We start from the raw sequence: 22833 nt of genomic DNA on the forward strand, positions 1-22833 counted from the left end.
ACCCTCATACTGATGTAAAATTGAGAGATTAGCCAACATATCCTACATATGTTGGCTAATCTCAATTTTACATCAGTATGAGGGTTTATTAGGACCGCAGAGTGCACCTGTCTTTGTAAAAGTTATTGTTATAGTGGGACTCCTACACTCATAAAGCCTATGCACTAAGCGAAAGGGCTGCCAAAAATTACAAGGAACCGGCACTCTAATACACCCTTTATTACACATAAAGGAGGGCATCATACACACCCTTGAAAAATTATGATTGATGGCCTGCTGATCTGACCATCTAAAACATTAGTGGCGAGGGCCTGCTGCTGATCTGGTGTTCAAGCGGGCTTGGCGAGAGGCCCAAAACAAGGAATGGCGCTGAAAAGAGCTCCTCGGAATATCCAGACTCTTGGCTACTGAGACTGGACTTTGTGGAAGACTTAACCAACTGGTCGCACTGGTGTGAATTTGAGAGTGGTGTCCTGCGCTGCCCTGCAAACTGGGACATGAATGAAGCTAGGTATCGTGAATGAGTGTGTTTTCTTCTGCTCTGGCAGCAGGTTCAGTTTCACTGCACCCAGGGACACGGTCTCTGTATGCACCATCAGCAGCACAGCCACCAGTGATGGCTAGTTCGCATTGTTCGCCCGCGAACATATGCGGGCTGCCATCTTTTTTAACAAGTCCGGCGAGGCACAGGTAAGCCCTTACCTGTGCGGCGAGTCGGTCTGAAAATATGGAAGCATATAAAAGAAATATGTTCGTGTATGTTCACTTTGACATGGGTTGTTTGTGCTCTGGCGTACTGGCTGCAGTGGATTCTGTGTATGCTGATTGCCAGGGCCAACGTTCAGTAACTGCAGCCTGTGTGTTCACTTCTTTATGCAGACTCTCCTCCCTGTTAGGTTTGTGTGGGGTTAATTGTCTTGATCTGGGTGTGGTCACTAGGTGCTCTTTATATACCTGTGTGCCTGGGTTTGGGGGTCAGGCTGTCTCTAGCCTTGCTGGGTGCAGGAGCTATGCACCTGACCTGGATGACTCAATCTGCCCTGTTTGTGTGGCCACCTACTATGTCATCGAGGAAGCCTAGCCTGGTTCTATGTCTTGTTAGTCTGGTTCTGTGTCTGCTCTTTGACTGCCATGTGTCCTCTTGCATGAAGTCCATACATTTGCATGTCTGTGCCATGTCTCGTCTGTGGTTCCGTGTCTGGTCTGTGACTGCCATGTATCGTCCTGCATGGAGTCCAGACATTTCCCTGTCTGTGCAGCTCTGTCTGTTCGCCCATGGACTGTCCACATGAGGTACAGGCATTTGCTTGTCCTGTCTTTGCCTTGGTGAGAGGGCTCCTGGGTTCTCCGGAGGGAGGACATTGAGTTTGTGTGCAGCTCTGCCTGTGACCACCATGTGTTGTTCTGCATGGGGTCCAGGCAGCTGCTTGTGTACTGGTTCCTGTTTGTCCTGTCTTTTTGGTCCTGTGCGTACTGGTACCTGTTGTCCTGTCTTATTGGTCCTGTGCAGTTGTTCAGGTTCCAGTCTTTGTTTGTTTGGACTGCTGGTGCTTTTCCAGCAGTCTCTGCAGGTAAGTGGCCAAGTGCACCAGGAGGTGCAACTAGTGAGTCTCGGCTAAGGTCTTCCCCACCATCTGGGGCTCTGTGAAGAACGGGGCTTGCTGTATCTCTGCTCTCTAGATTTGGCCCCAAGTAAAACCGGTGTACTTGGTCCAGTGATATTTCTTGCCACTGATCTCTTACCTGCTGATCCAGTTTATAGCTTACTGTCATGTCTTGTTTTTGCTTGCTGCGTGTCCTTGGGTGGTTCCTCGTTAGAACATGTCAGCTTCGCTATCTACTGTAGCTTTGTTTCTAAACAAACCTAACTTGTGCTGCAATCTGTGACTTCTCCCCATTCACCAGAAGACCCGTCTCATTTGCCAACTTTTACGCCTGTTTCAGGTGTAGAAAAAGGTCTAAATGTAAGACAGCTAGGAAGCTGTCTTACATTTAGAAGCAGCGATGGATCAGCTAAAGTTATGAAGAGGCCTAAAACGTGCCACTTAATATTTATATTTTTTTTTTAATTTCTTTTACTTAATAACTTTTAGCCCTTTTAGGGGGCTAAAACCTGGGATCTTTTGATTCCTTGTCCCGTTTACCATAATAGAGAACTATTACGATGAATAGCAGTGGCAACTAGAAATGACTAGGCCCCAGAGCAAATTTTTGGTTGGGCCTAACCTCCAGAAACCCCCTCCTCCCTTGCAACCCCCCCACTCCTCTGGCTAGTCAAGATCAAGCTCTCAGATAAGGCCCAGCAGCCGCTCTGTCCATTTCCAACAGTGTCACTGTATATAATACTGTTGAGGGGGCCCTGACAATAAAATATCTTAATCCTCATCCTGGGTGAGCCCCTCCTGAGTTTAGGCCCCAAAGCAGCCGCTTCCTCTGCTTCTCCTATAGCTATGCCTGAGAGGTTAATTGACCATTTTTGGCGTGATCACCATTCCCCGTAATTGTAACGGGTTGCCTGCTGTATTATACAGCCAGCACCTACCACGTATGGGGCGGGCTCACTGCAGCAGTCCGCTCCATACAATTTCCTGCACAAAATGCCATACATTTACAGCATTGTCCATTATAGGGTTAAAAGGAGGCACATGGTGTTAATACTTCCATGTACCTCATGTTACTAGTAAGTGACACCATCATTAATCCCATTTTGCCCATTATATAAGGGAATATGATTGGGTCACTTTTACTATTAATATGAGACACATGGAGGTACTAAAGTAATACGACCATGTGCCTCACATTAATACATGCACACAGCTGGAGGCACATACCTTTAAAAACTACAGGAAACCTCCTGCAGCAAGATCTTCCTGGATGCTGATAAGTTAAAGGACCATTGATGATGTCATCACCATGTGACCAGTAAGGCCCCTTTCACATGGGCGAGTTTTCCGCGCGGGTGCAATGCGTGAGTTGAACGCATTGCACCCGCACTGAATCAGGACCCATTCATTTCTATGGGGCTGTTCACATGAGCGGTGATTTTCACGCATCACTTGTGCCTTGCGTGAAAATCGCAGCAAGCTTTATTTTGTGCGTTTTTCACGCAACGCAGGCCCCATAGAAGTGAATGGGGCTGCGTGAAAATCGCAAGCATCCACAAGCAAGTGCGGATGCGGTGCGATTTTCACGCACGGTTGCTACGAGACGATCGGGATGGGGACCCGATCTTTATTATTTTCCCTTATAACATGGTTATAAGGGAAAATAATAGTATTCTGAATACAGAATGCATAGTACAATAGCGCTGGAGGGGTTAAAATAAAAGAAACATTTTATAACTCACCTTAATCCACTTGCTCGCGCAACCCGCCTTCTCTTCTGTGCTGTGTACAGGAAAAGGTCCTGTGGTGACATCACTCCGGTCATCACATGGTCTATCACATGATCTTTTACCATGGTGATGGATCATGTGATGGACCATGTGATGACCGGAGTGACATCACCACAGGTCCTTTTCCTGTACACAGCACAGAAGAGAAGCCGGCTGCGCGAGCAAGTGGATTAAGGTGAGTTAAATTATTTTTTTCTTTTTTTTTAACCCCCTCCAGCCCTATTGTACTATGCATTCTGTATTCAGAATGCTATTATTTTCCCTTATAACCATGTTATAAGGGAAAATAATACAATCTACAGAACACCAATCCCAAGCCCGAACGTCTGTGAAGAAGTTCGGGTTTGGGTACCAAACATGCCGATTTTTCTCACGCGCCTGCAAAACGCATTACAATGTTTTGCACTCGCGCGGAAAAATCATGCATGTTCCCGCAACGCACCCGCACCTTTTCCCGCAATGCCCGTGTGAAAGAGGCCTAAGAAATGCGTATAAGGATCCAGCACCTCGAGGCCCGCAGTGAGTTTTCCTCTTCCCTGCCCTCCTCTTCAACCCCCTCCCTCCCTGCCTCCCTGACATCGGTCTACTTTGATATATCATTGTTGGACGGACAAGTGGACGGACTCTCTCCCTTCTCCACTGTGTGGCTGGTTATGAGAACACAGTGTGCGCTGCGCTTTGTGTGCGTCATGTTCTTTTGATGGCGCAGCTTAGTATTGCACAAATGGAAAACCTGGTATTGTTTTGAAATGGGTATCGAAAAAATATCGAGACTTCGATACCCGCTTTACCCTAGTATCTCCTGTCTTGCAGGTTTTCTCCACGCTGCCAGAAAACAAAAGCATTGCATGCTACCAGAAAACAAAAGCATTGCTTTGTGCAATCTGTGCAAGAGCAAATTAAAATATGGGCAGGCAAACACATAGGCACCACAGCTCTATTAAACCATCTGAAGTGGCATCACCCCATACCATGGGCAAACAGACATGACAGCCAACCACCGCGGCAGGAGTTCCCTCCTTCTCCTCATCCAGCTTGCGGCAGCCAGGCTGCATCCACGAGCATCACATTGTCATCATCTTTTTGCTTCTTCCGTTCAGACTCCTCTGTCTCCTCTGCTCCATCATTAACCTTCGATAACGTAATGCATGGCCAGGAAACAACTCTATGCACCCAACAATCCGACTGTGTGTAAGCTTAATTCCCACCTTGTAAAGTTGCTAGTCGTGAAGTTGCTGCCGTACCATTTAGTAGAGTATGCTGCCTTTAGGGAGTTAATGTCATGCGTTCAGCCCTGCTCGAAAATTCCTAGCCGACATTATTTCTTCCAAAAAGCCATCCTTGCCTTGTACTCTCACATGGAGAATAATGTGGGCCACTCCCTGCGATTCTGTGTGGAAAGGTTCACATCACTGTGGACACCTTGAGCAGCTCTTATGGGCAGGGACAGTACATGTCTTTTACAGCCCACTGGGTCAATGTTTTTTCTGGCAGAGGTGAAACAGCATCCTGGCAACGAGGCCAGGTCCTTTTGACCTCCTCACAATTGTGTCGACCCGTCTCCAACACCAGGTACTTATCCACCCCTTCCTTGGACACTTTCCCGTTCCCAACAGCAGCTGGGCACAGGGTCACTTGCACTACCCCTCTTTCCTATCACATATTTTAGATCAAGTGTTGCCACGTCGTGTTAGAACTGATTGGTCTGGGAGAGAGTAGCCACACCGGCGAGCAGTTGCTCAAGTACATCAAGCAGCAAACATCTTACTGGCTGTCACCCCACTGACTCCAACTGGGCAAGATAGTAAGCGACACTGGGCGCAACATCATGCACTTCATCCATTCTTACGTGTTGAGGAACGCTCTCCTGGACCTGCAGCTACAGAACAGCATGCCGCTAAGGGCTCTTTCACACTTGCGTTCTTGTCTTCCGGCATAGAGTTCCGTCGTCGGGGCTCTATGCCGGAAGAATCCTGATCAGGATTATCCCAATGCATTCTGAATGGAGTGAAATCCGTTCAGGATGCATCAGGATGTCTTCAGTTCCGGAACGGAACGTTTTTTGGCCGGAGAAAATACTGCAGCATGCTGCGCTTTTTGCTCCGGCCAAAAATCCTGAAGACTTGACGCAAGGCCGGATCCGGAATTAATGCCCATTGAAAGGCATTGATCCGGATCCGGCCGATGTTTAGCTTTTTTAGAGTGGTTACCATGGCTTCCGGGATGCTAAAGTCCTGGCAGCCATGGCAAAGTGTAGCGGGGAGCGGGGGAGCAGCATACTTACCGTCCGTGCGGCTCCCGGGGCGCTCCAGAGTGACGTCAGGGCGCCCCACGCACATGGATGACGTGATCGCATGGCACGTCATCCATGCGCATGGGGCGCTCTGGCGTCACACTGGAGTGCCCCGGGAGCCGCACGGACTGTAAGTATACCGCTCCCCCGCTCCCCGCTCCTACTATGGCAACCAGGACTTTAATAGCATCCTGGGTGCCCTAGTAACACTGAAAGCATTTTGAAGACGGATCCGTCTTCAAATGCTTTCAGTACACTTGCGTTTTTCCGGATCCGGCGTGTAATTCCGGCAAGTGGAGTACACGCCGGATCCGGACAACGCAAGTGTGAAAGAGGCCTAAACCGCTTAATCCGTGACGTGCGAACTTGCTACATTTTGACATTGCACATGCTTGGGCGTCCGTACAAGCAGTGGAAAACCGTGAACAAGACAACCTCAGCAGCAGGAAGCATGTGTTGCTTCGAAGTCAGGCAGTGGTAGCTCATCCGAGACACCTTTCAGATGCTGAAGACCTTCGAAGAACTTTGAATTTTGTCAGCAGGGACAACAGCGTCAAGAAGGACGTCATCTCTCCTATTTATCTTAGAACAGATGCTGACGCTCAAGCAGCAAGGGACCATGGCGCAAGAAGAGCAGCTGATGCATCTTGATTTCCGCCTTATAGCTGTTGGTGATACACAAAGGGAATCTGCCATGGAGGAGGATGATGAGGATGAGGAGCTTCCACTGCAAGAGAACGAGTCGGATGTGGAGGAGTAAGAGGACAATGGTGAGGATGGCACCGGCCAAGACACCCAGTCGTCTCAGTGGGGGGCAGAGCCAGAAATAAGTGGCTCCTCAGGCATGCTGGCCACAATGGCCACCTAAATTCTGGCATGCTTATACAGTGACAGGCGTATCGTTGACATCAAGCAGTCTGATGATTACTTGATAGCCATGCTTTTAGACTGTTTTCCTCTGGCAGAAAGGGAGGACAAATTATGTTATTACCAGGAAACACTGTTTTTGCAGCTTACAGTGAGCAGATGTCTGCCGCCAGCGTGTCTGAAAGGGAGGACTCCCCCCGCCCCCCCGCAGAGTCAATCCTCTCACACCGCCATGAGTAGCAGAAGCAGCAGCCATTTCAGTCTCCTCAACATGATGGAGCAGCCACGCCCGGCTGAGGCCTGTCAGCAGGCTGACAGCTCCCTGCTCAACGCCCAGGTTGAAGCCTACCTAAAGTATGGCCAGTCTCTGTAACATAACCAGTTCCGTGAAGGAATTGGATTTCTGGGAAGGCAGACTGGAACAGTGGCCTGAACTGGCACAGCACACTCTCTATCTTCTTTCTTGCCCTGCCCCCAGTGTCATGTCAGAGAGTGTTTTTAGCACCACAGGGGGTATTGTGATACCAAAACAGACCAAGTTGTCTTCTCTCTGCCAATGTCCAAAACACCAATTTTGTTAAAATGAACCAAGCCTAGATTCAGGAGGATTTTCAGACTCCTCCTGCTGATTCCGCTGTATAGACCTCTCCCACCTCGCCTTGCTAGTGGTGCCCCACTTTCTTGCATGGGAAGGTTGGGGTTTTAACACGGTTGAACTTAATGTGGCGGCACATGTACATATTTACTGTATTAAAACAGAATTTTCTCACAGTTCAGGCAGGCTGAATGCGATCAATAGACCTCACCTTGCTGCCGATGCCCCATCTTGCTATCTGTCTGTCTGTCTACCTACCATCACATTATGTATGGCTGCTACATGCTGCGACCCCCATCATGCCACTTATGGCACTTTTCAACCATCATGCTCTGTCTTTCTTAAATGTTTGTAAAAGCATGTTGACTGCATGACTTGGTGCTGGATTTTATAAACCCGTGAATTCAATTCAGTGACTAAGAGGTGTGGTCCAATACTTTTGCCCACTAGTATATTAGTGGTTACCCTGACTTTAAAAAGTTGCAGTCTGAAATCTCCATTCATTCACATTCAGACCCCCTCGTTTTCAACTTGATCCTAGTTTCAGATTTTTCACATGTGCATACTTGCAGGATATGAGGTCTGTTATCCAGGATGCTGCTGCCTTCACTAGCTCTAGTGTATCAACACTGCTTCATTCCTGGAGTGATTGCTCCTTCCACAGCCATTGAGGGATCTCTTATTACCTGTACTGACGGTTGCTGATACTGAGGAGTGTGCTTCCTCTCTCCCTAAGAATGTGCTGTAGATGCTATGCTTAGCTTCCTCTCTACTCTTCAACGCAGCCCATGTCATTCTACCACCTTGTGCTTTCCTCCCTATCTGAATCCTGTGTGTTCTGTACTCCTTGAATGCTTTCCATGGTCTTCACACTAAGATCTGTTGTTTACAACCTCTTCCCTTTCCTTTCTGCTGTCTTTAACCCAGACAGTAGAGAGCAAGAGACCTGACAGAAACAGGAACAAGAGTGTGACTTTCATTTCATGTGACAACTGTATCAATCAAACAAAACACAATTCAGGGATATACCCCATTACAGTCTTAATCGGGGAACCACGGTGTATAAAAAGCTGTTGGCGGGTCACGGTGAGCAGAGACTCCTGAATCAAAGACTGAGAAAAAAAAACAGCACCGCCGTATTCCAAACCGGTCACTTTATTTGTAGAAAAAAGTAATGTGGCCTCCTTGAACTCCAGCATACCGCGTGAATTAGCATTACAGGCTGTCGCATCATCTGAACAGTTAGAGCTCCTTTAATGGGGTAAACAATTTGTTTTCTCCTCAGATTTTTTGTTAAAACACAATTATTTTGTTTTTGATGGTGAGTTTTTCTCAAGTGCTGTCCGCATCCGCATTTCTGGAGCACGGCCCCGATCTTTGGGTCCGTGGCTCCTGAAAAAAAAAAAGAATATGTTATATTCTTGTCTGCAATTGCAGACAAAAATAGGCAGTTCTATGTGGGTGCTGGCCGGGTGTATTGCGGATCCGCAATTTACTACGGACGTGTGAATGGACCCTTACTCCAAAAAAATTCAAGTTACTGCCATAAATTAAGGCTCATGCACAGTTTGTACAGGACCAAATAGGACCATAGAGGTGTATGAGGGCTCTCCTTCCACACTATTTTGCCCCCAAAAAAACTAAGTATGGAGCGAGTAGTGTAGGGCATAGCGGGTTAGTTATAAGTAACTGTGCTGGATCCGTGCCAGTGCACATTAGACTGCTAAGCTATAGTTTAAGTATGAAAGTGACCTAAAACTTTAACCATACGCACTGTCATAAAATATTCTAGAGCTACTATAATTCTCCTATTTGTTACATTTGCTTGCAGGTATGTATTATTGAGCCTGGCAATTATGCTCCAGCCACAAATATCCAACCCCGTGATAATGCAGAAAAAGTCTGGGATTCTCTTCCTGCAGAAGCAAAGAAGATCAACACTAAGGAGTCCATTGAAGATGCAACAAAACTTCTAAATGAGAAACTTGCTGGTGGCAGCAAAAACAGCTATGAAGTTGTGGACGCCATTGTAGATGCTCTCACATCACCTACTCCCAAAGCTCGTTATCTCATTGCCAATTTTGCAGACAAAGTTGCTGTTTATTTATATTTATGGCTTCCAACACTTCTTTTTGATCAAATTATATATTTGTCGTTAAAAACACTTAGGAACAGGTCACATAATGATTAATGTCTTGAGATGTCCATGTCAGGAATAGTGAACCTTTTCATGGGTTGCCCTAAAGTTCAAGGGTTTCTGTCATCAGAAAAATCGTTATGTAGCGATGTGCTAATGTCAGCAGAACATAACTGTATGACTTATATCTCCCTGCCTGCCGCCGTTCGCGCTAAATAATGACTTTTATAATATGCAAATGAGCCTAGAGGCTCCGTCCTCTCACCGTTTGGCATGCCCTTGTAAAGGTGATTGACATCCACGGCCTGCTCCGTGCCCCACAAATCCCACACCTGCGCCGTCTATTTTAGTATTAGGCGCAGTGAGTGAAGGACGGCAGCAGGCAAGCGTCCTTCACTCACTGCGCCTGCGCCTAATACTAAAATGGACGGCGCGGGATTGGCGGAGCACAGAGGAGACCGAGGATGTCAATTACCCTTACCCTAAGTTCACACCTGAGCGTTTTACAGCGCGTTCAAACGCGCTGTAAAACGCTCAACACGTGAAAACCAATGCTTCCCTATGGCCCTGGTTCACACTTGAGCGTTTTACAGCGCGTTTGAACGCGCTGTAAAACGCCCGACGCATAAACAAGTTCTTGAGCTTTTTTTTGGGCGTTTGTCGCGCGTTTTGGCCCATAGACTCATTGGACAACACTGCAGTCAATCACACAAACGCGCGTTAAACGCGCGTTTACTATTGCAAAAAACATGCATAAAAACGCGCGACAAATACGCGCATCTCAGAAACGCTCAGGTGTGAACCCAGGGTCACAAGGGCATGCCAAACAGTGAGAGGACGGAGCCTCTAGGTGCTGCAGCAACGCCCCACTAGCACCTAGAGGCTATGTTATGTTCTGCTTACATTAGCACATCACTAATGTCAGCCAGCTACATAACGATTTTTCTGATGACAGAAGCCCTTTAAATTGTAAAAGAAAATTAGGTTAGGTTGGGTTCACATATCCTCACCTCTGCAGCACATCCACCTCCTCCTCAAACATGAAAATTAAATAACCTACGTATTTCTATATCTTAGAGTTGATCTCGGCTTTTGGGGTGGAGAACCTGATGATCAACATGCCTTCTTTTGGATGACATTTTCTGCCAACTGTAGGGGCAGGGTTGTTTGGAGTAGTAGACCTTTTAAGCAATGAACAGCCACCCATGAGCCAGGATCTCAACATCACTGAATGTGTCTGAAGTTGTAGCAAGCAAGAGATGCCCTCAATTTCCAAGACTAAATTTGGGAGAGGTTTTCAGTACACAAGGAAACATCCAAGTCTTGTAAAAGAATGTAAGGCTCCTTTCACATCTGCGCTTTCCATTTCCGCTATTGAGATTTTTTTTTTTCACTTTTTTCATTGTCACATTCCAAGGGCTATAATTTTTTTACCTTTATGCATTGATGTAGTCGTATGAGGGATTATTTTTTGCAGGTCAAGTTGTAGTGTTTAATGGCACAATTTTGGGGTACACTCATTGATTAACTTTTTTGGGAGAATGAAAAAAGAAAATAAATTCGCCATTGACTTTTTACATTTTTAATTTTACATTGTTCACTTTTCAAAATAAATAACATAACTTTACTCTCTGGATGACTACGATAATTGTAATACCAAATATATGTTTTGTTTTGTTTGTTTTTTTACTATATTTGCACAATAAAACAGCTTTAAAAATAAATAAATATGTTTTTGTATCACTATATCCCAAGACCTTTAATGTTTTTATTTATTATGACAAAGCGGTGCTAGAGCTTGATTTATTTGAAGGACAACTTGTAGCTTTCATTGTTACTATTTTGGGGTGTAAAGGCATTTTGATTACATTTTATTCTGTTTTTTTTTATGGCATATAAGCGATAAACTGAAATTCTGGCTTTGTTTTCACCCTTTTTTTGTTTTACTTGTTCACTGTATGGGATAAGGCTACTTTCACACTTGCGGCAGAGTGATCCGGCAAGCAGTTCCGTCGCCGGAACTGCCTGCCGGATCAGGCAATCTGCATGCAAACGGACAGCATTTGTAGACGGATCCAGATGTGGATCCGTCTCACAAATGCATTGCAAGAACGGATCCTTCTCTCCGTTTGTCATAAGTACAAACGGATCCGGCATTGCGGTATTTTTAATGCCGGATTCAGCACTTATACATTTCAATATAAATTAATGCCGAATCCGGCATTCTGGCAACTGATCCGGAGCATGCTACAGTATTTCCTCCATCCAAAATGCCGTTCAATGACTGAACTGAAGACATCCTGATGCATCCTGAACGGATTTCTCTCCATTTAGAATGCATTAGGATAAAACTGTTCAGTTCTTTTCCGGTATTGAGTCTCTATGACGAAACTTGGTGCCGGGAAAGAAAAACGCTAGTGTGAAAGTACCCTAAATAATGCGATAATTGTATAGTTCAGGGTGTTATGGATGTGGTGATACCATTTGAAATGTGTATCTTTACTTGGGAATCTTTCTGGGGTTCTCCAGGCATTTCATCTAATTAGGGTATGGTGATAACCTGTGGGGAAAAGTTCTTCTACATAGTACTTACCCGGCCACGAATGTGGCCACTTTTTTTTCTTGTCATCTGCTTCCCTCCACAGGATAACACCATATGCTAACTAGACAAAATGCCTGGGGAACCCATCATAAAACATTAATTCCTAATTTTACCACTTAGTAGTCCGACAAGGGGACTATGACATGTATTTATTTGATAATTTACACAATACACTGTATGATCTATGTGGTACAGTGTATTATTATTATTTTACTCACTTATATAGCGTTGACATATTCAGCAGCACTTTACAGACATTATCACATGCTGTCCCCAATGGAAATTATCACAATCTAAGTTCCCTATCAGGCCTCATACACACGACCGTGTGCGCCCACCATCGGCCCCCCCTCCCTCTATAGCAGTAACAACATTGGTGGCAGTGTGCGGCCTCCCATTCCCCCCCCCCCCCATCATTGGTGGCAGCGGAGTTCCGATCGGAGTCCCAGTTTAATCGCTGGGGCTCCGATCGGTAACCATGGCAACCAGGACGCTACTGCAGTCCTGGTTGCCTATGGTTACTTAGCAATAGTACAATAGTAGAAGACTCATAGTTACCTGCTTGCTGCTGCGATGTCTGTGTCCGGCCGGGAGCTCCACCTACTGGTAAGTGAATGGTCTGTGCGGCGCATTGCTAAATAACTGTCACTTACCAGTAGGAGGAGCTCCCGGCCGTTCACAGACATCGCAGCAGCAAGCAGGTAAGTATGAATCTTCTACTGTTGTACTATTGCTAAGTAACCATGGCAACCAGGGCTGCAGTAGCTTCCTGGTTGCCATGGTTACCGATAGGAGCCCCAGCGATTAAACTGGGACTCCGATCGGAACTCCGCTGCCACCAATGATGGGGGGGGGGGGGAATGGGAGGCCGCACACTGCCACCAATGTTGTTACTGCTATAGAGGGAGGGGGGGCGATGGTGGGCGCACACTGTGCCACCAACGATTTATTACAATAGAGGGAGGGAGGGGGGGCGATGGTGGGCGCACACTGTGCCACCAACGATTTCTAACATTAGAGGGAGGAAGGGGGGGCCCGATGGGGGGCGCACACTGTGCCACCAACGATATTCAAACTGGGGAGGGGGGGGGGGGGTCTGCCCCCTGCTGCCTGGCAGCCCTGATCTCTTACAGGGGAATATGATAGTACAATTAACCCCTTTAGGTGCCGCACCTGAAGGGGTTAATTGTGCTATCATATCCCCCTGTAAGAGATCGGGTGCTGCCAGGCAGCAGGGGGCAGTCTTGTACAAAGTTTGCAGTGTATTCTAACTAGAAGCGTCCCCATCACCATGGGAACGCCTCTGTGTTAGAATATACTGTCGGATATGAGTTTTCACGAAGTGAAAACTTAGATCAGAAAAAGCTTTTATGCAGACGGATCTTCGGATCCATCTGTATGAAAGCAACCTACGGATCACGGACACGGATGCCAATCTTGTGTGCATCCGTGTTCTTTCACGGACCCATTGACTTGAATGGGTCCGTGAACCGTTGTCCGTCAAAAAAATAGGACAGGTCCTATTTTTTTGACGGACAGGATACACGGATCACGGCCTCGGCTGCAAAATGGTGCAGTTTCCGATTTTTCCACGGACCCATTGAAAGTCAATGGGTCCGCGAAAAAAAAAACGGAAAACGGCACAACGGCCACGGATGCACACAACGGTCGTGTGCATGAGGCCTCAGTAGCATATTTTAGCACAGGGAGGTGAGGGAAGTGCTGCGCAGGCTGTAGTTACGCTCCCTAGTCTTCTTCTGGGTCCTGCTGTGCAGTGTCTTTGCAGCATCAGGACGTAGTACATGTAGGCGCACAGTATGACATGACGTCAAGTCGCAGAAGAAGCTGTGCGGTGAGTCTTGGATCTGCAGCGCCATCCAGAGCAAGCAAAGTAAGTTTTTTTTTTTTTTAAGTGTGACAGGGGTCCGATCTGAGGCTGATGAAGGCTGGGGGTCTAATGGGGGGGGCTGAACTGAGGCTGGGGGATCTGATGGGGACTGATGGAGACTGTGGGGCTGATGGAAGTTATGATGGGAGGCTGATCTGAGACTGATAAAGGTTGGGGGGATCTGATCTGAGGCTGATGGAGCTTGGGGGTCTGATTTTCGGTTTTAATCTTAGGTCTGATGAAGAATGGGGTCTGATCTGAGGTCTGCTGTAAAAAAAAAAAAATCTTGTTTTCCGCCTCCAAATCCTAGGTGTGTCTTATTGTCCGGGGCGTCTTATAGTCTGAAAAATATGTCTTTGCGGTGTTGGAGGAAAGACAAAGTACCAGGAGAAAACCCACGCAAGGACAGGAGGAACAAGGAAACTCCATGCAGATGTTGTTGGTCGGATTTGAACCAAGGACCCCATCACTGCAAAGCACCACTGTAAACCACTGAGCTACTGTGCTGTCAGTAGGAAGCTAACAGGATGTCTATCAGTCTGTGCCTCTGGCATTCACATAAGGCAGACCTGAGCACCTTCCCCCTGCTGCCAAATAAAAACAGCAGCACCCCATGATCACATTCATGTGGGGCCAATGGATAACAGAGGGAGCTTCCAGCTTCTGAAACCAGTTAGATGCTGTTGTCACTATTGACTGCAGTATCTAAGAGGTTAAACAGCTTGGATATGAGGTTTCTCTCATCCTGACCATTATAGCAGACACCTGCCTCTCACTAGAGAGCTGGGCACCTGCTCCACCTAGCATAGGACACATGTGCCGAGCTAAACCTGTCCCATATCAAGGCATATGTGCAGGTTTAAAGTCCATTGGTGACCGCCATAAAAACACATATGGGTTGTCAGAATCAGTTAATATGTTTGAATATTGTGGTGCCCTTCTCACATCCTGCAACCTCTTTAGCCTTCATTTTGTCCCATCCTGAGTGTCCTCCTGTGGACCCATCCTAAGGGCCCATTCAGATGGCCGTATAAACGGGTCTGCACCTGTTCTGCAGTTTTGCGGAAGGGGTGTGGACTCATTCATTTCAATTGGGCCGCAAAAGATGTGTACGGCACACGGTGCATCCATAGTTCCGTTCCGCTGCCCCATAAAAAAAGATGGGATGCACTGCAGTCAGCATGGCTCCACATACCTCTGACAACCTACTAGGACCTTATTGAGTCACTCCCAGCCTGTCTATCTGCTGTCCATGCTGCACACGGCGATTACTCTCGATATTAGTCATAATAATGTGACTCGACCATGTATATGCAGCTGCTATGGACCTAGGAGAAGATGGGGCTTAGTTCTGGATACAGTAGCTATTGCAGCAATCCTATCAAACAAGACAGGGGAGTCTACACTACAAAGCTCATACTGCTTTATATTCTTTCAAGTGATGTGAAGGCGGTGGTGGTAGGCAATAAGCACAGGACTCCAGCATGCAGAACCAGAAACAGCAGGGGGACCCATTTTGATTTGCCATGGTGCCCCCTGGTCATTAAAGATGGATATGCAATCATGATCAGTGGACATCTGACTACTGGGTTCCACATGGACTATGAGAATGGGGATCAGAACCTTTTAGTATTTCCTCATATCAGCACCATTCCCTTTCAGGCACTGTATACAGAACTGCACCACAGTACCATTCATGTCAATGTATTAGTCAGAGTTGCAGTACTTGGTCATGGCTGGGGTAGTGCTGTGCAAGAAAAAACTCAAAGGGCTATGAGCCCTTTTATTCATAATAATGTTTGGGGCTGCTTTATTCTAGTGAGTTCCAGCAATTGGACCCTATTGTGTAGCAAGTGATGGAATATCCTACCTTTACTGGAGCCAGAACTCCATCAACATTTACAGGCCAATGAGCGACTGACCGGTCGTGCTTTTGACGACTGGTTCCTGATCATTGCCCTGTGCTAGTTTGTCATCAATTTCATCATTAGTTTCCGGCACCACACATCGCCTTGTGTAAACAGGGACGTGCTGCCGACAATAATGAAACTGTATGTGCAAGAATGATCGCACTAATGATTGTTTGGACTCGTAGTACAATGATTGCTCCAAGTAAATGGGTCTGATCTGATTTTCCTACTCTAAATCCTAGTTGCGTCTTATAGTCTGAAAAACATAGTAGTTAACACAGTATGATGTAAAATAAAGACCCATCACAAGGGATTTTATAAAGTCAGTATGCAGGTGTTTGCATTGCTGTGGTTTGTGTCAAATTTATGAAATGTCATAGGATGTTTGATAAAGTTGGTGCCTCTTTAAAGGGGTATATCAGTTTCATGATACTGATGACCTTATCAATGTTTACCTGCGTACTATATACATTGTAGTGGCGGTGCAGGGTAAACACCGTGCCTGTGCCCATCACCGCCATGCCCGGGCATAGTGTATCACAGTGGGTTGTGCACTGTCCCTGCCTGGGCATGGCAGAAAGGTGCACAGGTGTGGGATTTCGGACACAGAAGAAAGTTAAGTCGGAGAGATACAGGAATGGCTGTACAGGGGAGTAGTTAGCTACAAGTAACGCCGGAGGGCCTGGCTGCTTCCTGCAAAGACACTGCCTCTGAGAACTTACGATTTCTAATTGGCATATACTTCACATGTCATTTATGATGCTTTACGGATTTACTGAAGCCAAACAAAGTTACCATCAACGTCAGAGCAGTGTGAGCAGTTTAAACATGTCAAGTTGGTTTCAGACTCCATGATAGTTCAACAGTAGACCAGCGCTGCTCCGTTCTCCCGTTATGTCCTCCAGTATGTTTGGGGACTTGGTTATAGTAGGAGGAGACTGCCCTTGTTCTGCTGGGTGTATCCTTCTCCCAGGCTGTAGCGCTGGCCAATCGTTTTGCAAAGCTCACAGCCTGGGAGAAAAAAACTCCCAGGCTCTGAGCTCTGTGCTGCGATTGGCCAGCGCTACAGCCTAGGAGAAGGAGATGCCCAGCAGAACAAGGGCAGACTCCGCCTACTATAACCAAGTCCCCAAAGTCTCCGCCTACTACAACCAAGTCCCCGAACATACCGGAATACATAACGGGAGAACGGAGCGCCGCCCAGGGATAATAGTAAGTGCAGTGAGATCCCTGGGCGCCGCTGTATGTCATGATACTTAGTTCACAATGCTTGGACCGATGAAAGGTCCTCTTTAAGGACTCGGCCCTATTTCACCTTACGGACTTGGCCATTTTTTGCAAATCTGACCAGTGTCACTTTAAGTGCTGATAACTTTAAAACGCTTTGACTTATCCAGGCCATTCTGAGATTGTTTTTTCGTCACATATTGTACTTCATGACACTGGTAAAATGAAGTAAAAAAAAAAATCTTTTTTATTTATAAAAAAAATACCAAATTTACCAAAAGTTTTTAAAAAATAGCAAATTTCCAAGTTTCAATTTCTCTACTTCTACAATACACAGTAATACCTCCAAAAATAGTTATTACTTTACATTCCCCATATGTCTACTTCATGTTTCGATCATTTTGGAAATGATATTTTATTTTTTACAAGGGATGTTACAAGGCTTAGAAGTTTAGAAGCAAATCTTGAAATTTTTAGGGACCAATTTTTAGGGACCAGTTCAGGTCTGAAGTCACTTTGCGAGGCTTACATAATAGAAACCAACCAAAAATGACCCCATTCTATAAACTACACCCCTCAAAGTATTCAAAACTGATTTTACAAACTTTGTTAACTCTTTAGGTGTTCCACAAGAATTAATGGAAAATAGAGATACAATTTCAAAATTTAACTTTTTTGGCAGATTTTCCATTTTAATAATTTTTTCCAGTTACAAAGCAAGTGTTAACAGCCGAACCAAACTCAATATTTATGGCCCTGATTCTGTAGTTTACAGAAACACCCCATATGTGGTCGTAAACAACTGTACGGGCACACCGCAGGGCGCAGAAGGAAAGGAATGCCATACGGTTTTTGGAGAGCAGATTTTGCTGGACTGTTTTTTTTTACACCATGTCCCATTTGAAGCCCCCCTGTCCCTGATGCACCCCTAGAGTAGAAACTCCATAAAAGTGACCCCATCTAAGAAACTACACTCTCAAGGTATTCAAAACTGATTTTTACAAACGTCGTTAACCCTTTAGGTGTTCCACAAGAATTAATGGAAAATAGAGATACAATTTCTAAATTTCACTTTTTTGGCAGATTTTCCATTTTTATATTTTTTTTACTTTTACAAAGCAAGGGTTAACAGCCAAACAAAACTCAATATTTATGGCCCTGATTCTGTAGTTTACATAAATACCCCATATGTGGTCGTAAACTACTGTACGGGCACACGGCAGGGCGCAGAAGGAAAGGAATGCCATACAGTTTTTGGAAGGCAGATTTTGCTGGACTGTTTTTTTTGACACCATGTCCCATTTGAAGCCCCCCTGATGCAACCCTAGAGTAGAAACTCCATAAAAGTGACCCCATCTAAGAAACTACACTCTCAAGGTATTCAAAACTGATTTTTACAAACGTCGTTAACCCTTTAGGTGTTCCACAAGAATTAATGGAAAATAGAGATACAATTTCAAAATTTCACTTTTTTGGCAGATTTTCCATTTTTATATTTTTTTTACTTTTATAAAGCAAGGGTTAACAGCCAAACAAAACTCAATATTTATGGCCTTGATTCTGTAGTTTACAGAAATACCCCATATGTGGTCGTAAACTACTGTACGGGCACACGGCAGGGCGCAGAAGGAAAGGAATGCCATACAGTTTTTGGAAGGCAGATTTTGCTGGACTGTTTTTTTTTACACCATGTCCCATTTGAAGCTGGTGTAGGGAGCCGGTGGTCGTGTCCCCTCACTATTGTAGGGTGCTCAGGGGTTATATAGTCAAGGTACGTGGATATGCATACCTCCACCATTCGGATCTATGCATAGGCTAAGCAGCCAGGGAAAGTGCCAGGTCTTCTACAGGGGTCTCCCTTTTGTTCCTTAGCTGTTGGATCCAGCGAGTCATTTATGCATGTTGTTTTGCCTTGTTACCTGTACACATTCTGTGACACTGAGAGCCATAATGTTTTCAGTTTTTAGGCGATTACCTTGGGTAGGGTATGATTTTTGCGAGATGAGATGACTGTTTTATTGGCACCATTTTGGGGTGCGTGTGACTTTTTGATCGCTTGCTATTACACTTTTTGTGATGTAAGGTGACAAAAAATTGCTTATTTAGCACAGTTTTTAATTGAAATTTTTTACGGTGTTCATCTGAGGGGTTAGGTCATGTGATATTTTTATAGAGCTGGTCGATACGGACGGGGCGATACCTAATATGTATACTTTTTATTTATTTATTTATGTAAGTTTTACACAATAATATCCTTTTTGAAACAAAAAAAAATCATGTTTTAGTGTCTCCATATTCTGAGAGCCATAGTTTTTTCAGTTTTTGGGCAATTATCTTAGGTAGGGTCTCATTTTTTGCAGGATGAGATGACAGTTTGATTGGCACTATTTTGGGGTGTATATGACTTTTTGATCGCTTGCTATTACACTTTTTGTGATGTAAGGTGACAAAAAATTGTTTATTTAGCACAGTTTTTTTTTTGTTTTTTTTACTGTGTTCATCTGAGGGGTTAGGTCATGTGATATTTTTATAGAGCCGGTCGATATGGACGCGGCGATACCTAATATGTATACTTTATTTTTTCCCCTATTTTTTACCAATTTTTTTTCACTTTATTTGGGGAAAATGCCGTTTTTGTTTATTTTTACTTAAAACTTTAAATTTTTTTGGGGAAAACTTTATTTTTTCACTTTTTTTTTCACTTAATTTTTTTGTCCCACTTTGGGACTTGAACTTTTGGGGGTATATTCCTTTACAATGCATTCCAATACTTCTGTATTGGAATGCATTGGCTGTATGAGTTAGGCCTCATGCACACAACAGTTTTTTTTTGCGGTCCGCCAAAACGGGTTCCGTAGTTCCGTGATCCGTGTCAGTTTTTTCTTCTATGGGTCTTCCTTGATTTTTGGAGGATCCACGGACATGAAGGAAAAAGTCGTTTTGGTGTCCGCCTGGCCGTGCGGAGCCAAACGGATCCGTCCTGACTTACAATGCAAGTCAATGGGGACGGATCCGTTTGACATTGACACAATATGGTGCAATTGCAAACGGATCCGTCCCCCATTGACTTTCAATGTAAAGTCAGGGTATATTTTAACTTGAAGCGTCCCCATCACCATGGGAACGCCTCTATGTTAGAATATACAATCGGATTTGAGTAAGATCGTGATAACTCAGATCCGACAGTATATTCTAACACAGAGGTGTTCCCATGGTTATGGGGACGCTTCAAGTTAGAATATACTAAGAACTGTGTACATGACTGCCCCCTGCTGCCTGGCAGCACCCGATCTCTTACAGGGGGCTGTGATCGGCACAATTAACCCCTCAGGTGCCGCGCGGTGAATGGAACTATACATGACGTACCGGTACGTCATGGGTCCCTAAGGGGTTAAATACACTATATGATGGTGAATGTGCTGAGGGATACAGCTTTTTGAACTGGCATGTTCCCCATGGAGAAGTCAGCCCCCATATCCCTTCTCCCCCCCCCATACACACCCTACTAACAGTGCTATAGATGAGATTTCTGGGAATGTTCTGGACTCTACAAACAGGCTCGGTTTCCCTGTAACTTATCTTCCTCCTTCAAGACTGAACAGGAATGAGAAATACTTCCTTGTGCCACCAGGTTGTTTCTTGGCTCCTGACAATGACTACTTGCACCCCCCCACTCAGGTACTGTATTTTATAAGTTATCAATTCCTGGTTGGCCGTCAGAGATGGGATGTAACCACACTCTTTTAAATGCACTTTGATATACATGCAATTATTTTATAACAACAATACATGATTAAGAATATGAAAATATAAAAGTATTTAAAAAAGTTACATAGATACTGATTCATAAGAATACACTTGTCACGGCGGGTGTGCACTCAGACTCACAGATAACCCACCAACCAGGCTCTGGGCGAGAGACAGGGGAAGGGTCACCTCCTAGCTAATCCCTGACGTCTTTCCCTGCACTGCTCAGCCCACATGCAGACCTTTATGGTAGGTATGATGTGTCCCCGTGCCTGGGCTGAAAACACCCTAAATTCCCTGAGATAGTGAAGAGGGGAAATAGGAGCAGCCTGCTCGCACAGAACCTGGATGGGAGAGATGACACAAAACAACCAAACTTGAAATCACACTTATCTTTCTGAGCTAGAACAGACAACCTTCCTTCCTAGCTTCCAAGACCACAATGATTCCTATAATCCGCTCAGAGCACTGGGATGGTGTGCTATTTAAACTAATGACCCCACCTAGTGCACCTGTTGAGAGGCGGATCCAGCACGGCTCCAAAACAAAGACTAAACTCGTGCTGCTATCCTGGCCAACCTCCGCACATTGTCAGAGCGGGGCATGACAACACTGAAATTACAAACATTGTTCAACCTCTTCGGTCCCAGTGTTTCCCATAGTTTCATGGTGCAGCAATTTACGTTTGTTATCCTCAGGTGTCTTGGGCTACTTTCACACTCGCGTTTTGGGTGGATCTGTCATGGATCTGCAAAAACAGATCCGTTAAAATAATACAACCGCATGCATCCGTCATGAACGGATCTGTTTGCATTATCTATAACATAGCCAAGACTGATCCGTCATGAACTCCATTGAAAGTCAATGGGAGACGGATCCGTTTTCTATTGTGCCAGATTATGTCAGAGAAAATGGATCCGTCCCCATTGACTTACATTGTGTGCCAGGACGGATCCGTTTGGCTCTGTTTCGTCAAGTGGACAGCAAAACGCTGCAGGCAGCATTTAGGTCTCCGCCTCCAGAGCAAAATGGAGACTGATCGGAGGCAAACTGATGCATTCTAAGCGGATCCTTTTCCATTCAGAATGCATTAGGGCAAAACTAATCCATTTTGGACCGCTTGTGAGAGCCCCGAACAGATCTCACAAATGGAAAGCCAAAACACGAGTGTAAAAGTAGCCTTAGTTATGCACTTTGCCCCAACAAATTGGCTTTTTGGTATACTTTTCGATATATATGTGGAGCGTGATACATTAATAAATTGTTTCGATCTATGGGTTTTGAATATAAAGTGGTATCAAATCCTCCGTTTTCATTTTTAGTACTTTCTAAATCCAGAAATTGTATTACTTTAGGGTGATAGTGTAACTGATATAATAATAGTAGCAAAGACAGGTGCACTCTGCGGTTTTACTAAACCCTCAAACTCATTTTAAAATTGAGAGATTAGCCAACATGTCTTACTATGGAGAACATGTCTGAGCCCGAGCACCGCACCAAGGTTTCTCAAGTAGCTCGGGTCCTAACACTCACCTACCTGTGCCGTATGGGCAATACCAGGGGCCAGTGGGTGAATTACAGACAACTCACCAGATAGTGTAACTGAAACGTAATATTTTCATGGCATGAGTTCAGATATTCAATAAAATCTATTAGGCATTGTTCAGTATCTTTCCAAAAAGTGGCTTCGCTACGTGGAAGATGTCTGAAGTTTTCCTGGTAAAAAAAAAAATTCTCTTTGAACGCTGCCATGAAAATATTAGCAAAACTTGCTGCTGTGGAGGACCACATCGAAGTTCCCAGCAGCTGCAAGCAATAGTCATCATCACATTTAAAGTAATTCTTCGTGAGTACAAATTCCAATAGAGTCCTGAGGAATAAGTAGCATCCTGCATGAGTGTTTCCCTCACACATTAAAGACCTTCATATTGTGGAATGTTCGTATAGAGGCTTTGTACGTCCAATGTACATAAATACGTGACTGGATCACTGTTCGCATTTTCTAGATGTTTAAGAAAATCTGTAGTATCTACCAAACATCTATTTAATTGTTTAACTTATTTTCTGTAAAAAAGAATCTACATAAATAGATAAGGTTGCAATCAGGAACCAATGCAAGAAACGATAGGACTAGCGCCGTCTTTAGCGCTGTCTTTAACGTCTCCAACATCGT

At 45.0% G+C, this 22833-nt stretch overlaps 1 protein-coding gene across 1 annotated transcript in view; it reads left to right on the forward strand.

Moving 5' to 3' along the window:
• LOC122936129 (D-beta-hydroxybutyrate dehydrogenase, mitochondrial-like) overlaps nucleotides 1-9753 on the forward strand; it is a 43080-nt gene extending 33327 nt beyond the window's left edge. The window contains exon 4 of the mRNA XM_044292155.1: nucleotides 8981-9753. Within this exon, the coding sequence (XP_044148090.1) occupies nucleotides 8981-9340 (360 nt within the window). The 3' untranslated portion in view covers nucleotides 9341-9753. The remainder of the gene's footprint in view (nucleotides 1-8980) is intronic.
• Nucleotides 9754-22833: the final 13080 nt, after the last annotated feature.

This window comes from Bufo gargarizans, chromosome 4 (genome assembly GCF_014858855.1).
Source record: "Bufo gargarizans isolate SCDJY-AF-19 chromosome 4, ASM1485885v1, whole genome shotgun sequence".
Taxonomy (NCBI): Eukaryota; Metazoa; Chordata; class Amphibia; order Anura; family Bufonidae; genus Bufo; species Bufo gargarizans.